The sequence below is a fragment of the Schistocerca americana genome, chromosome 4 (assembly GCF_021461395.2).
Source record: "Schistocerca americana isolate TAMUIC-IGC-003095 chromosome 4, iqSchAmer2.1, whole genome shotgun sequence".
Lineage (NCBI taxonomy): Eukaryota > Metazoa > Arthropoda > Insecta > Orthoptera > Acrididae > Schistocerca > Schistocerca americana.
In genome coordinates, this window is record NC_060122.1 from 430,662,670 (window position 1) to 430,680,303 (window position 17,634).

Consider the following 17,634-nt stretch of genomic DNA (forward strand, 5'->3'; position numbering starts at 1 on the left):
AAAGCTTTGGATCAAGTCAGTCAGGAAGAAACAATATTTCTTGATTTAGGAAAAATATTTGACTCGGTACCACACCTATGCTTATCGTCAAAAGTATAATCGTATGGATTATTAAGTGAAAGTTGTGTCTGGATTGAGGGCTTTTTGGTAGGGGGGATGCAGCATGTTATCTTGGATGGAGAGTCATCATCAGATGTAGTAACTTTGGGTGCACCCCAGGGAAGTGTGGTGGGGCGATTGCTATTCATATAGTATATTAATGACCTTGCAGACAATATTAAGAGCAACATCAGGTTTTTGGCAGCTGATGTAGTTACCTATAATGCAGTACTGTCTGAAAGAAGTTGCATAAATATTCGGTATGAAATGGAATGATCACATAGGCTCAGTCGTGGGTAAAGCAGGTGGTAGCCTTTGGTTTATTGATGGAATACTGGGAAGTGCAATTAGTCTACAAAAGAAAGTGCTTACAAATCACTTGTATGATCGGTTATGGAGTATTGCTCAAGAGTGTGGAATCCATACTAAATAAGACCAACAGAGGATATTGAATATATACAGAAAAGGGCATCATGAATGGTCACAGGTTTATTTGATCAGTGGGAGAATGTCACACAGGTTCAGAAGGACCTGAACTGGAAGACTCTTGAAGATAAAAGGTGAACTATCCCAAGAAAATCCATCAACTTTGTTCTAAGAACCGGCTTTAAATGATGAGTCTAGGAATATACTACAAACCCCTATGTATCACTCACATAGGGATCGTGAGGATAAGATTAGAATAATTACTGCATGCACAGAGGAATTCAAACAATCATTCTTCCCCTGCTCGAAGCATGAATGGAACGGGAAGAAACGCTAATAACTGGTACAATGATCACACCGACTGCCATGCACCTCATTGCGGTTTGTAGAGTATTGATGTAGCTGTAGACTACGCTGAATTTGTACAGAAAACAGGTGGAACTAATATATTATTTAATAATATTAGTAATATATGCACGTCAGTTGGGTCTACTTATAAATTTATCAGTGGAGCACAAGCATTTGGCAACCAATAAATCCTTTAGGTTCCTCTTAAACTGAACTTTATTAGTGGTTAAATTTTTTGTGGCTGCAGACACGTTATTGAAAATGAGTGTTTCTGTTTAATGGGTACCTCTCTGGACCAAAGTATGGATTCAAACAGCGTTGAGAAGCATTCAGTCAACCAATCTTCCCCCACTCTTAAATGTAACGTGAATAAACATTAATACGTTGTACAATGGAAAGTAGCCCCTGCCAAATCCTTCACGTTGGTTTAGAGTGCTTAGATTTGGTGCAGGCTTCGAATGTGTGTAGTCTCATCTAGCGGCGGTTGCTGATGGTCATTAAGTTAAGCTACTTTTAATTTTTCTGTAACGCTAACTCGTATGAAAGTGAATAAGTAAGGTCCTTTCATAATTTTGATAAAAGGTGTGGAGTTGTGTGCATTCATTTGCAAGTTTCCAATGCCTGTGTAATCACGTTTATAGATACATCCGGTGAAAGCCTGAATTCTATCTTTCACCGTTGATAGCTTTGGCGAAGCGCAATATTTGTTGTGGTGAACACACGTGGTGTTCGAAGGAAGACCGTACACATTGACAAAGTGAGTACTGCTTGAAATCCGTGAAAGTTTTTAGAAGTTCTCAATTTACATTGTTTCGAAAAGTTTATTTCTATGTGATACGTTTTCCATCATCAAATTTCAGGCCAAAGTGGAACTGGATTACGGTTGTTATGCTCAGGGTTCTTCAGTTGCTTTTTAAGCAGATTATTTATTTGGTGCTGTAACTCTGTCATTAACACACAAAGAATCAATTTCACCCCGAGTACTGTACCAAGTAAGCGAACATAAACTTTTGTTTGAGTGAAAGTGCTAAGCGCGGGTCGACGATAGTGTGAGCGCTGCAGTATATTAGTTTTCAAGGCTAAAAACACGTACAAAAATCGGAGATGTATATACATATTGGTACCTTATTTTTACGGGGTTGGCGGCCGAGCGGTTCTAGGTGCTTCAGTCTGGAACCTCGCGACTGTTACGGTCGCAGGTTCGAATCCTACCTTGGGCATGGATGTGTGTGATGTCCTTACGTTAGTTAGGTTTAAGTAGCCCTAAGTTCTAGGAGGCTGATGACTTCAGATTCAAGTCCCATAGTGCTCGGGGATTGAAGTATCACTATACTGCTAGTTGACTTCATTACGCTTATGTATGTTTTTTCTCAGGTGGCTATTCGGCAGTGTGAGTTTGTAAGAATTGAAAAAAAATTCCCAGGACACTAATGTTATCTATGCGAAGTGATAGATAATCAGCTCATAAATTATAGGTTGTGACGTAATGATTTGGCCAGTGCCACGAAACAGAACTTCGATGTTATTATTTACTATTATCGTACTTCCTGCTCTCAGCTTTGATAAATGCAACCATCAAGTAGTATGGTGACTATGACGTCATAATCAAATAATTTGATTATTATAGTCACTACAGTTAAATGTTGTAACTTTTCCTTTAACAAGCCCATTGGCAATTTCCTCTACTCTTCAGGCTCTTCCAGATCTGAGTTAATGATTTATCTTTAGTGATGTTAGGTGTTCGTGCAATAACCGTTTCTCTCTGAAGGGTGTATCATTTCTGCCCCCCCCCCCCCCCCCTCCTTTCCCTGTAGACTTGACACTCTCTCTGTAAAAATCGCTTGTTTTTAGGCACTGATCCACCAATCAAATACACAGCAATTATGACAAAGCGTTGGCTTGTGTTGCCAGGCAACCCCAGCATCCTTCATAGCATTCCACTAGTTCCCTCTAAAACCGCTCTGATCACCAACAGAGCTGGATAGTATTCAAAAAATGCTTCAGTCATACTTTAGTTTTAACATTTTTAATATGTGACAAAATAGGTTATAATTGTTTTTTATTTATGTCTTCATGTCATTGTAGCTTTTGATGGTGGTTTCAGCTACAAGGCTTTAGGTTGCAGTCTGGAGCATGTCTCTGTGCCTAACATTTCTTCTCATAGGCCGTATGCTGGAGATGTCCTCAGAGGCTGTAAAGATGTAGTTAGTAAATTATCAGACTTAAACAAGCTTAGAAAGACCAACTGTTTATATGTAACAAACAATGATCAAAACGTGACCACATCCAACTGCTGCAAAAGGCCGCAGAGTTAAGGAGCTTATACTGCAGAAGTGTTAGTGTTGCTTGCTTTATTTTCTACAAAGGCTCTTTTTGTTCAAGTTATTTTTAACTTCTTTGGCCTCTGTACATCCTGTTATAGTAGGCCTAATGACTGGAACTTGCTTTATATTTTCTGATCGATGCCTTGAGTATTATCAAATCATACATCGTTTCTCTCTGATGGACATTTGCCATGTGGTTAAGGTAATGCATTGAATCTACAATGAATTGACTATGTCCACCTCAATTTTGCCTATGAATTTGAATTTTAGATCTACTGAACTATATAAAAATCTATCAAATGTACATTCTCTTCAGATTTCTTATCCAGCTTTCTTTTAATCTGTAGTTTCCACTTTGTTCCTCATTCAGACATTGTCATGTTTTTGTTGCCTTTTCAATGCTGTCTTGCTTAATTCTCCTCCCTGTCTATATTTGACTGACTACGGTCCAAAATTATGATAGTGGACATGCAGTTGGAATAAGCAGGGCCCTTAGATTTTTCATGGTGTCCTTAAATCAATTAAGGTGAAAGCCATAATTGTTTCATTGAAGAAAATACTGCCAGTTTTCTTGTATATCCTTGCGGAGTGGAATCTGACACTTCTGTAATTCCAAAATAACTTGCTAACAAATAGATACAAGCTTTTCCAGTATTATTTACACAAACACTACTCAAGAAGTACAAAGAATAGTGTTAAGCAATTCAGAAACAAACATCCCACACAGAAAGCATAACCGTGTACTCCAATATGTGCTTTTCAAATACATCACCACCTAGTTATCACACACAGCACAATTGTCATTTTTTTGGGTGGACATCAAACTATAATCAGGTCAACAATAGTTTGCGGTACTCCCATCTGCTTTGACCCGTGCCAATGAATGCAAACAAAAATGAAATTGACACAATGTCTACTCCTAAAGTAAAATGAAACTAACAGGACAACCGCGGAAAATTGGGAGTATAGGGCTGGAACAAGCTAAATATACAAAAAGAAAAAAAAACACCACACCATCCCAAATGAAATAATTAAAAAAAATTAAATTACAACATTCAGCTATGCAAACAAAACCACTGGTTATCCCTTATCTGAACCGCTGGAACTCTCACCATCCTCATGTTGTTACCACAAACGTGACACCTAACATGTATTGCAATATCATTACCCAACTGAGATTGTAATGATACACTCATGGACTTCACTGTCATATCCAAACTTAACTTAAAAAGCCCAATAAAAGATTAGACTTCTTTCCGCACAACAAACACTAAACCAATCAGACCTAACAACTTTTCGCATAACAAACACCAAGCTAATCAGACCTAACAAATATACCAAACACTCAAACAAAAAACGTTAATAACCCACTGAAAACACTTCCACAACCCACATTATCTCACCAACTACCGAAACTGAAAACCACATTAGCACTATGATAACCAAAACTCAGATGAACCCAATACCACACATTAAACTTAGCACATCCACCACCATAGTGCATTATCAAATATAACACGGCATCTACAAACATAACCAACTCAAAAAAACTCTGCACTGTAGTGACGTCATGCACCATGACACTAGTGTCACAGGTCATAGCTGCCGGGTGGAATTAGATGCTTCTGTTGACCTGTTATTTTGATGTTGGTAGTTATAGACAATAGATTCGTTTTTGGGTTTGGAATTATTAGTGCAGAGTATTGTTTATGAATGGAGATGTAATTTTTTGTTATGTGTATGACACTGAAGTTTACGAGAAGGTCTCTGCATGCTGCATTTGGTGGGGGGGGGGGGGGGTGACATGCTGCACATGATTTACTTCCTACAGTTAATTGGTTTAATTACTCAGTGTGTGAAGTGTTAGGTTTTGTGGAGAAGGTGTGAGATTGATGAAAGTTACTTCCTCTCGAACCAGGTACCGGTGGTGTTGTCGACAGTGTCCTGTTGGGTTTGGCGTTCTGTTGGGTTTCCTGATTTGAGAAGTGTAGGTTGGCCATTCAAGAGATTGTGTTTATATTTTTTATGTTGTGAGGTTTATGGGGTTATGTATCAGCTGATTTTGGTTGATAAGTATGTTTGTATGGTTTTACTTTTTTATTGTAGAATGTACAATATGTGTGTTGATGTGCATAATTGGGGTTAACGGAAACATCTGGTTCCACGTGTCTTCTTTGACCAATGACGTCACCAATATGGCAGAAACGACCATTCACAACTACTCCCATATCGCGGCTATGAAGTCATAATGTAAACATGAAAAACAAACACAAAATTAGATCGAAAAACCATAAAATATATATTCCTCCAAAAATATAATGAAACTAATGGGAGCAAGCTAGGAAAATTGAAGGTTTTTGGGTGGGAACAAACTAAACACACGCCACTAAACCAAACGACAAAAACTATAAAATAAAATGACCACAACCTTCCCAAAATTAACTAAATACAGTATCCACTGGAATCGAACACTTACCTTGACCTGTATAGGTCAACAGCAACTATCAATACCAAATCATGAAACCCAAAACTACAACCACGTCCACAATCATCACTACCTCAAAAAACACAACAAACCAACAAAATTAGAATCGAACACTTCCCTTGACCTGTTATCCTTATGAAATCTCCACATATAGCCATCCCTGATCCGAGACACCGGAACTTTAGTAAGCCTCATTTCTTCACGACACACTGAACACTCCACGGCTTCAGCCAACAGGCTGAATAGCTGAAGAAATTTTATTAGAGACAATGCACTGTCCCCCCATCATCACCGACAACCGAAAACTGTTGGCCTTGTCAGTCTTATCCACACCTACCAAAGACATAAACAAAGCGATTCACCAAAATTCACACAGGACAAACAGAAAAAAAAACTACAATAACATCGACATAACAAAACCAAAATCGTTAACTCACTGAAAAGTATTCCGCTGAAAGCACAGTCACCACCGATACCAGACAATGCAATGCTACCACGCAAATGAACTCCATACGCCACACAACACACTAACCATAAACACCACCAGAGAGAACCACTGACAACAACAATACGCCACCTATAAACATGCAAACTAAAGCAAAAACATGACCTAACACATACACACACCACCAGAGCACCACCGATCATATCAAAACGACACGTACAAACACGCCACTCTCACAAACTAAACTCCGTGTCGTCGTGATGTCACACACCACAAGAGCCTTACCTCACGGTTCAAAGCCGACGGACGCTTCGGTTAACCCCATAATTGCATGTTTTCTGTAGTACGTTGAAATTGATGTTAACACAATTTTTAATATAATTTTAGGTTGCGTTGTTAGTTGTTGGTAAATGCATTGCTGGGGGGGGGGGGGGGGGGGGGGGAACCCTTGGAAAGATGACTTTGATTTTGATCCGATGATGGCATATGCCAGCCACCTGGGCAATGGTAGATATACTGATAATGATTTCAACATTATCTGCCAACACAGAGCATAATGGCATAGCTACCAGAGTGCTATCTGTATCTACCATTTAATAGGGAATGCTCACTGTGAGAAGGCTCAGTTTGGTGCAGATGTGTGAAGTAAGCAGGCATCCATGCCACGGAGATGCACTCATGCATCCTACAGCCAAGTAAGCGAGTTTGAAAGGAGTCAAATCATGGCCTTCCAAGTGGCAGGATGGCCCTTTCGGTGAATTGCTATCCAAGTTGGATGTGCTGAATCAGTTGTGCAACAGTGCTAGTATCGGTTGTTACATGGACATTGTCACAAACAGTCGCCCACACAACACAGACACCCGCTCGGATCATCGTGTTGTAAGGGCAGCAATGACAGGTAGTACAGCTACCACACCATAGATAAGGGGACATGTGAGCCCAGATGTGTCAACACAAATTGTTGCGAACTAATTATTAGCAGTGTGACTACGGGCCTACTCACCTCTAGCCCATCTTCCACTCATGCCACAGTACAGACGTGCACGGCTAGATTGGTGCCATCAGACGGTCACTGGGAAGATGGTTCGGCATGCTGTGGTCTTCAGCTACAAAAGCAGATTCCATATTCATGCAAGTGGTGGTCGTTGGCATGCACAACATAGACCTGGTGATTGCTGCCTTGTAGAGTGCATCTGTCCAAGGCACACTGGCCCTCATCGCTGGCCTCATGTTTGGGGTGTGACAAGCTACAACTGTTGTTCATGTTTTGTGTTTCTAGAGGTGGCATTAACTGGTGCTTAGTACGTGCAGAATGTTGCTGTCCCATTATTTTGCTCTTCTTCTTGCAACATGAAAGTAATGTCTTTATGCAACCAGAAAATGCTTGCCCGCATACTGCCTATGATGCTCAACGTGCTCTGCAAGACATGCAGTGGCTTCCCTGGTCAGCACAGTCTCCATACTCCAATTGATCACATGTGGGTTTTGATGAAATAAGAAGTGACTTGTCAACCAACAGCTCTTACAGAACTACATGAACAGGTCAAGGGAGCATGGTTTAATGTATCCCAGAGCAGTATTTGCCATTTGTACAATCAGCGAGATGCCAGAGTCAGTGCCTGCATTGCCACCACATACTAATATCGACCCGTCCTGAAACATCCATATCTGTTATCTATGAACTGCTTGTGTTATAGATCTGTAAATGGTATGATTTCATGTATGTGCTGCTGCAACAATAAATCTTGACTGAATTGGAAACCTTAAAATGGTGTACTATTCCCACCTTCATCCCGGCAGTGTATTTTGGGTTGTGTTTGGTAGGTGTCGTGGAGTTTGTTTTACCTATATCGGTGAGGTTTGGATTTTGATATGGTTATAGGCTATCGGTGAGTTTTGGTTTTATGGTATGGTAGACTTTGTCTTAGCTATATAAGTCAAGTGACATGTCAAATACCAGATTTGTCGAGTTGTCTGCGATTTTGTAGTATCATGTGTTTTATTTGAGCTCTATAGATCAAGTGAAATTTTCAGTACTGGTTGTTGGAATTGTGAGTGTTCATGGTATCGTGGGCTCATTTGAATTCTGTATGTCAAGTGAAATTTCCTATACACCACACTCCTCAGTTTTGTGCCGTAATCTTCATTCATTTCTTTGGATTTCTTGTTTAACTCCTATTAGCAGCCTGTGATTTTTAACTATTCTTAGTTCTCATATCTATAATCAGTGACTGCAGTTCTGTTTATGTTTTTGGATATCTCTGTTACTGATTGTCATTGTTGGGCCACCTATAACTATTCTCTCTTATGATTCAGTGAATACCATCCATCTTAATCATACATATTTCCCATTTGTCATTGCACGGTGAAGGAAAACATTTCTAAACATGAGCGATCACATTCCCTTCTGTTTGTGTGTCTGCCAGTCCTGTCCTGGTCGCTTCTATTTCATCAGCCATAAACGATCTCTCCAGTTGATTTCAATAGCCATTTTATTCTGCTCATGTCCGCCTTAGAACTGTCAAAGATAAACCCTGAACATAAATTCTTCCGGAGTGATTTTTCTGTCTGATGGAATGTACTACCTCATCTTGTCTTACTTTTCACATTGTGTATATTTTCTTTTTACTGTCTTATTTGTGTCAATGAAGAGAATGTGATGTTCTTTATGTACTTCAAAGAATATAGATGCATGTGTGAAAGTTCGTTGAGTTGATCATATGATGCCTGTTCGAACAGTCAGTCATTGATGAAGCTTGTTACATATTCGTCAAAAGTACTAACTGGCTGTTTATTGCAGGGATGGTGTTTTTCATCTGCAGCCACTGTGGTGCATCCTTAAAGAAAAATAAGGTTGAGAAACATTATGCACTTCAGTGTCGTAATGCTCCCCAAGTGTCTTGTATGGATTGCCACAAAGAATTCAGGTATGTTGCCGTGAGGAAAATGTTGTAGCTACTAATATTCAGCTGGAAATGCATTAAGGTATGTTTGGTCATTCTAGCATAGGTACTTCGTGACTGACTTTTCTTGTTCACTTTTGCTGCCTTGTAAACAACTTAGCCAATTATTAAATGTCTGCTACAAACACAGCATTTTAGTGTTTCTTGAAAATGCTTGAACAATTCCTGAGTCAAAATTATCGTTATCCTCCAGATCTTGCCAGATTTGGGATTGTGGCATACCTGTAAGACTTTAACTTTGCAGCATATGTAGTGTCAGTTAAGATATCTGCACAATTTTTTTCTTGACTGTTTAGAGTTTCTCTAAGAGAAAGTTGCAGTTCTATACTATAATACATGCCATTTGAGTTTGTCATTGGTGAGATATTTGTTTTGCTTTCAGGACAGCAATTCAAATCCCTGTCAAACCATTCAAATTAAGGTTTTCTTTGGTGTCTTCAAATTGCTTAAGGCAAATGCCAAGATGGTTTCCTTGAAAAGGACACAAGTGATTTTCTTCTCCATACTTTGCTGTCTGTAATGACCTCTTTGGCAGTGGGATAATTAAACCCTACTCTTTCTTCATTATTGTTAGTTTCAGTATTCGTTTATTTTTTAAATGCGTGTATTTGTGGCCATTTGCTGTACTTTTGTACTGTTATATGATGTAGATCAAGTCAACTCAAACTGTTGTTCTTGTTCTCATTATTCTCAGTACAAACAAAAGTTGTTTAAATGGTAATTTTATATTCTCAAGTGCCAGTTGCTTAGAGCTCCTCAGGAGATGTGGTTAACTGGTAGGTATTTCCTCCTTTTGCCTCTAGTTCTATCCCACAAGGTGGTGAGGAAATTGGAGGATGGGCAGAGGAGACGGGAGAGATGGTAACCAGTGTGAAATTGCCATCCAATGCACTATGTGTTGGTAGTGCTGGTGCTGTAGTAGGAAGTGATAAATTGTAGGAAGAAGTCATTTGATGAAAGACAATCCACAAACATAAGCATATTCTTGGGAAATACTGTTTGTAATTGAAAGAGTATATGAAGGTATGCCAAAACAGATTAAATGTTTGGTTGGATAATAACAGACCATAGGAGTGGAAACTTTTTTAATTTTCTTAATATAACTGACAATATACTAGCAGTTTCATAATGTCTGAAGTTCCTGATAAATCTATGTTCCAGATCAAGACTTCAGTCTGGACTCTTCTCTTTCACGGACTTAGCTCTTACCGACATCCAGACAAATTTCGTCACTTGTCCTCTCTGGGTTGTGAGTTGTGCCTGGATAACAGAATTGGTCATAATATGGCCCACAAAAGATATGATTCTGGTTTTGAGCCCCAGTCCAGCACACAGTTTTAATTTGCCACGAAGTTCCAAAACAGTGCATAGTTTTGCTGCAGGGTGAAAGATTCATTCTGGGTATTAAAATTATTTTTCAAACATAGTTTCTTAAAGCCAACAAATGTTTTTCCTTGTTATGGTTAAAGATATTATTTCGTTCTTAATTTATATGATATAGTGCCTGTCAGGTAGTAAATTTTTTCGCACTCTGTGTAGAAATAGCGGTATTCATATTGCCGTGCGCTGTGCTGCATGCAGTGTGGAATAGCAGTTAGCATTGCTGGCTGGCTTACTGTGAGTCAACAGTTCGAACTTGATCATCTTCAAGTATTTATTATTCAGTATGTATCATTTCTGGAACATTCTTGAAGTTTCTTATGCTTGTAATGTAGGCATATGCAATGTTTGTATAAATAGCATTTTCTGTCCAGGATGCAGTTCTGTATTGTCTGGACTTTGTTAAATTCCTTGAGGAACCTGCTTTCGGATGTGGACTTGATTGAATGTGGTTACGAAGGGACAACATTAAATTGAAATAAGTTATGATTAATGGACCTTTCTGTTCCTTTTAAGTAGTTTTAGCCCCTTAGAAACATTCTCCCATTAAGTACAAAGTAATTCTTATTTAGAATCCACTGTCATAATATTTGACATTCGACCCTTGTGCATTCGTAAGAAAATGATAGATTGCAGGAAGAGAGAGGAAAAATGAAGAGAATTGTATGCAAATTTATCAAAAACTGCTGACAGGAAAAAATGCAGTTTCTTTGTATACCTCTTTGACATTCTTGCAATTTCTCTTCAAATGAAGGAAGTCGGATACTAGAGGTGGGCAGTATGAACATCAAGCTTGCGCATTACATGTGACATCAGTAGCTGCATGGGAATGGAGTAGCGAGAAACTCGTTACTAGAGTTCAGGGCCTCATGAATGAGACGACTCGAGCATACTGGTAGTGGGCGGAAAATTGGCAAAGTGTGTCAATGTTGACTGCCCTGCTGTAGAAATGGTATGTGTGATTAGAACATGTTTAATGAATATCTTGTTTGATTATCATAATATTTTGGTAGCACTTTTGCTTCCAAATGTCACAGTATCTGGAAACAGCTACAATTCTCATTCATTCCGCTTGTGCCTAGAAGCAAAACTTTTGTCTGCTGTAATAATACTCATTTTCTGAAACTATGTCATGACTGTGCTCTGACTATTCCTCAATATGTGACATAAGAGTAATCCTTCACATCCTTCTCTTTAGCACTTGAACATAACCCACTGTACTAACAGTATTGGTTTCAGTCACTATTTGAAATTAAGAATAGTATTGAGAAACACGTGTTCTGCCAAATACAGCTCCCTATCTCGTTATCTTGCCACTTTAAAGTAGTGAAGCAAATTTTATTAAGCTAGAGGGCAAAGACAAAATGCTGAAAGTTGGACAACTCCTTTGTTAATTAAGACAAGTTATTAAAATTTTCCAGTGAAATTGAATGAAAGCTTTTTCTAAATTTGTTACTGGAATTTATTTTACATTCCATCTTCTATACCTGAACCTTCAATTGCAGTTTAGCTTTTTAACTGTATATGTAACAGAGGGAAATTAAATAAGACAATGAGCAAAAGAAATGCATGTTTACTCATACTTTTAGCATGGCACTGTTCAGAACTGTAAGAGGTTTGAAAATAAACTTATGCAGTCTCGTTTCAAGTGATGTAAAAGTAAACAAGTAAAACTGCAGGAAAATCCAAAGCAATGGATTAGGTACCTGATTCATCTGTTATTCACTTGCACAAATTCCTAACAAAATTAGAAATGATTAGCTGGAAATTTTCCCAGCTGATACTTCCCCAACTTATTCAGCATCTGTGTAGTAGAAAGTAAGTTTTGTCTGCTAATAGCTGTAGAACATCTTTCTTTGTCATCATAATACACTAGACTCTTGCTAATCTGGCCGTTCCGGGCACATATGGGTGCCAGATTAGCAGAAGTGCCGAATTATTGAGTGTCTGAACTGTATTTTATTCATTTATTTTGAAAACATAGACCGAAGGATACAATTTTAAAACATAGAGGATATACTTTATTAAATCCAAAAATATATAAATTTTCAAATAAAACTTAGTCCTTGAGTGTACAATATACTGTACATGATTACACAGTTGTATCACTCACTATGAAACATGTCCCTAATTTTTAACTGTCCCCGTGACGGTGGCATGCTTTATCACGCAACCACTTTACAAGCATCTCATCAGTACTGCATGTATCTGGTTGTTGCATGATGTACTCCAGGAAGACCTCGGCAGCTTCAGCACCAGCAATGTGTGAAATCTTCATGCTCTCCCCTCCTGTGTCCTCTTCTTCATCACTACTTTCTTACGTGCTTTTGATTATTTCTTCACCTGTTAAAGTTTGGTCCGTATCACAGTTTTCCTCATTCAGCCACTTAGTAACGCATTATCAATTTCTTCTCCTCCTGGAAAGTTGCAGAACATGTCAGTGTACAAAGTAATTGATGATTCCGAATTGACTGGCTCATCGCTGTCACTCGGTACTGGGTCTAACTCGACATCAATGGATGGCCACAATTTTCTCCAGCTCTTCATTACGGTAGCGCGCGCCATTTTATGTCATGCTTTGGCTGCTTGAAAAACAATATCACGTATGTTAATTGCTTTCCACCGCTTCAGCATAGTCTCAATAGTCATTTTCACTTTTGTTCAACAAGGAGATGAGAAGTGAATGTCGATAATGACTTTTAATTAATTCCAAAATGCCCTGGTCCATGGGCTGAATTAAGGCTGTCACATTGGGTGGGAGAAAGAGTGCTTGTATACCATCGGACTTAAGAGATACATCTGGATGACTGGGAGCTTTGCCAATTATAAGGATAGCTTTCAATGGAAGCTTTTTCTTCTTCAGCTCTTTTCTCAATGCTGGTACAAACATTTCTTAGAACCACAGAGAATATTTGTCTGCCCATCCGTGCTTTCTTCGGAGTGCAATACTGCACTGGTAGAGTATTTATGTCATTGTGTTGAAAACAATATGGATGTTGGGATTTTCCAATCATCATAAGTGGCAGTTTATGACTCCCATTTGCGTTACAACACACCATTAATGTTACACGCTGTTTCTATTACTTGTAACCACGAGCTTCCTTCTTGTTGTTGGCCGCTAATGTTTTTGAAAGAAGCATCTTGTAAAAGAATCCCGTTTCATCAGCATTATACGAGGCATCAGCAGTTAAATCTTCTTCCTCCATTATCTTCCGTATCTTGCTTACAAACTCATCAGCATCCTTATCGTTAGCTGAGCCACTTTCCCCAGTGACTGGCAGCTGCCAAATGCCATGTCGTTTTTTCCAGTTTCATAGCCAACCTTCACTCACTGCAAACAAGTAACTACCACCAAGTCATTTGTTAAATGCAGTTGCTTTTTCCTTTATAATCAGGTCACTGATTGGAATTCCTTTACTGTGTTGTTGTATGAACCATCTGTAAACAGCTACGTCCAGTTCTTCATTTCCACTCTTTCGCTTAACCTTCCATTTTCCCAACTCACTATCCATTTGTGTTGAGTACTGTCGAACAGCATCTTTCTTTTTGATGTCATAAATAGTTGCTCGTTCAACATTGAACTCTACAGCAGTGGCCTTCTGTGAAGAACCTCGATTTAACTTGTCTAAAATTACAAGTTTCTGTTTCAAGTCTAGCGTGACGTGTTTCCCTTTACAAGACATAAAGAAAGCTACAATTTCAAATACAGTATATAAAGCATTGTTTAAGTAATCATTGTTGCGCAGGGCAATTCATTATGTGTTTTTGGATATGTGCCGGATTACTGAGAGGCTGGACTACTGAGGGCCGAATTACTGAGAGTGTAGTGTACTGTTACCAACAGCATTTAAGTGTGAATGAGTCTCATGAGTGGCATGAGCACAGTGGAACATGCTGCTCTCTGTGCTTGATGTCTGTCACCAGCTCCTGCCCCATTGCACCTTGGTCTGTGAGTATGTGATACTGTGGCCACAAGCTTACAAAGGAATCTGCTGTCTGAGAGGAGCGACTCTATTTGATATTCGTAGCTTGGATAAAATAACTTTGCTTGTGACATAGATGGGGGTGAAGGTCGGTACTGCCTAGCACACATGGCCATTCGGTCTATGAACATGAACATGTACTTGTAGATCATTGTCACTATATTCATCTGGGGAGGGCATTAGTGGCAGCAGTAGAAGCAGAGGCTATAGTCACCACATTGTGTACATAAGTATCAACTTTGATGGTGAATAACATCCATAAGATGAATACTGCAAAGTAACAAATTTCCTAGCAAACCAGGAAAAATTGTGCATTGAGAATACAATGTAGTTTCATGCACAGGGTAGGATTAACGCTGAGCAGTCTGAGGGAGTTTACAAATGCTTTTCCGTCCTGGTTCAGGCCACTGCTGTGCTGGTCTCCAATCTCTTCCCCGAGAAAATACAAAACACAAATAGTTAAGTTATGATAGCATGCAGAATGAAGTTTACCCTATTCAGACAGTTTGTGTACATGACATCATACTTTAACTATGACTGTTGCAACTGGAAGGCCATTCATTATTAAAGGCGCATGTCCACTAGCAACTTTTGCAAGTTACTCGCATGAGCTGCTTCTGTGGGTTATTTGAGATGGAAATAGCCGCAGCAATTTGACTTCCACAAGTTTTCATCAGTCTGCAGTAGTAGCTTCTGGAAGCTAATGGAAACAATTTCTTGCATCTTGCTGTGAGTACTCTGAAAACTTGCCAGTAGCTGAGAGTTTTTCCCAAACTGGTGTTTCATGCGTTCAGTACTGTACGAAAATGTCAGTATTGAAAAGGAGAGTGGCACCAAGACAGTTGAACGGAAACAAATGTACCAAGGGAATCCATAAACATATATAATTGGCCACTGTAAGCCAAGGCAGTGTGAAATGAATTTACTGATTACTTTGTTTCACCAGAAGGGGAAGTAGAATGGCAGTACACACATCTTTAAATTTTAGCTGATTTTTCAGTATTAACACAAATGTTAATACATTACATTTATAAAAGTAATAAATGCTTTGTGCAAAAATTGGAATAACTGAAAGGTCATTTCTTGGTGGTACTGCTTTGCATCCTGGTTTTGAACAATTTAGTGTACAATAGACAATGTGTTTTTGAAAATTGCATGTAGCAATCTCAGAATGTTTTTAATGTGTATGAAATCCTCTGATTTTATTTCCTTCATTGGTGTTTTTTGACAGTTTAAATATGTGCACCTCTGTACCCATAACTTTACCCAAAAATTTCTTTCTTTTGTAACTTTTTGTTTTTCGTCACGGTTTTACTTCAGTAGTGGTAATAATAATCCGACAACAGTGGCAGTTGCTCTGGTTTGTAAGCATAACCCTATATACTTGCACTTGTCTATCGCATGAAGCAACTCTAGTGGAGACACTTCTGCAAGTACTTGCAGTAAGTTCCTGAAATTAATTTGCACAATTGACTTGCAAAAGTGAACTCGTGCAAGTTTTTGTTCTAATGTAAACACCTCAGCAAGCAGTTGCAGAAGTTACTAGTTGACACACGCCTAAAGGGATAGTTAACTTATATTTTAGTAATAGTGTGGGGAATATGTACCACTGCAGAGTAGCACCTTAGTGGAATATAAACTTGGTATAACATATCTGGCAATTTGGTGCTGGGTTAAAGAGATTATCCGGAGAATAAATATGATGACTTCAGAAGTAACTATGTAATTAGACTGTGAGGAGGAAATTTTGCTGAAATGTTTGGCAGGGTGCAGAAAGTGAAGAAAGCAAGACTAAGGTCCAGTTATTTATAAGATTACGTAAATTCAGACCTTGTTACTAGATGTCATCCATTGAATGGTGCTGTATTCAATCTTTTAGATCGTATAAATGAGAAAGTGAATAAGATTGATAAGTGAGTGTGCCCCTGTGTTTTATTGCATTGCTCTGTTGTTTACATGCATCAAATGGAATACATTTTTTCCTTACTGGTATTTCAAAATTTCGTGTCATTACTATGTAAGAGAATCCAGGGAATAATATTTTGTATTTTTATGTAGTTTACAAAGAGGTAGTATGTCCATTCACAAAGAAAGAGTCACAAATTTATCTTCTTTTGAACAAGATAATGATTAAAGCAGAAGAAATTAATTAAAATTTGTGCTGCGGCTGAGACGCGAACCTGGGTCTTCTTGCATGCTAGGCGGAAATGCTAACCATTACACCACCACAGCACTATGTCAACATTGCTGCATGAAGTACTCAAGTTGAGTGACCTTCCCAACACAAATTTCAATTCACGTCTTCAGCTTATTTTCCATTACATTGTCTCCAATGCCGGAGAGCCCTGGCAATAGTGACAATGTAAGGGAAAATAAGCTGAAGACGTGAATTGAAATTTGTGTTGGGGAAGGCACTCAACTTGAGTAGTTCGTGCAGCAATGTTGACATAGTGCTGTGGTGGTGTAATGGTTAGCATTTCTGCCTAGCAAGCAAGAAGACCCAGGTTCGAGTCTCAGCCGCAGCACAAATTTTAATTCATTTCTTCTGCTTTGATCATTATTTTTAGATAAAGAAGAGACTTAAATGTCTCGGGGGAAAATATAATTATAATGTTCTTCTGAACATTTTCATGTCAATGTATTTTCATTGCTATGCATTGCTGCAATTTGTGTTTTATTTAGCTAAAACAAAGCACAAATAAAATATGCATGTCAATACTGAAACAGCTCCTTTCTTGAGACTTGCAATTGGATAGAACAACAAGGTTTCAATTTATTCTTCGTCTCCTGATGGTGCTATGGATTGTTGTTTTATTTTTCATCTTCTGATGATTCCAAGGATTGTTTTTACTGTTTGCACAGCAACATTAATTCATAGAGGAAAATGTTATCCCAGGATCTCCATTTACATGTTTTGTGTTGTGTAAACAACCAACAGTCTCCGAACAATTAAGTTTATTTAGCAGAGATATTAAGATGACAGTCCTGTTAATGCTGAAAAATTCTCTCTCAAGTAGCATAATTAACTTTCACTGTTACAGGTTAGTTTTTGTGAAGCATAAAGCCAGTGCTTTTACCATATTCTGAAGAATGTTTTTTGAATGTTGGTCAAAAGCAGTGCAGTGGTGTATAGTGCTTACTGATATTGGCTTATAAACAGTCTATTTGTTGACACATTATT

The 17,634-nt window shown here is 38.5% G+C and overlaps 1 protein-coding gene across 2 annotated transcripts in view; it reads left to right on the forward strand.

Annotated features, from left to right (window-relative positions):
* The first annotated feature begins 1,498 nt into the window (after positions 1-1,498).
* LOC124613862 (cell growth-regulating nucleolar protein) overlaps positions 1,499-17,634 on the forward strand; it is a 72,322-nt gene continuing 56,186 nt past the window's right edge. For both annotated transcript variants that reach the window (XR_006979642.1, XM_047142588.1), the window contains exons 1-2: positions 1,499-1,630; positions 8,928-9,054. Coding sequence is in view for 1 of the 2 variants with exons in the window: in XM_047142588.1 (XP_046998544.1) it covers positions 8,930-9,054 (125 nt within the window). In the remaining variant the exon portion in view is untranslated. The remainder of the gene's footprint in view (positions 1,631-8,927; positions 9,055-17,634) is intronic.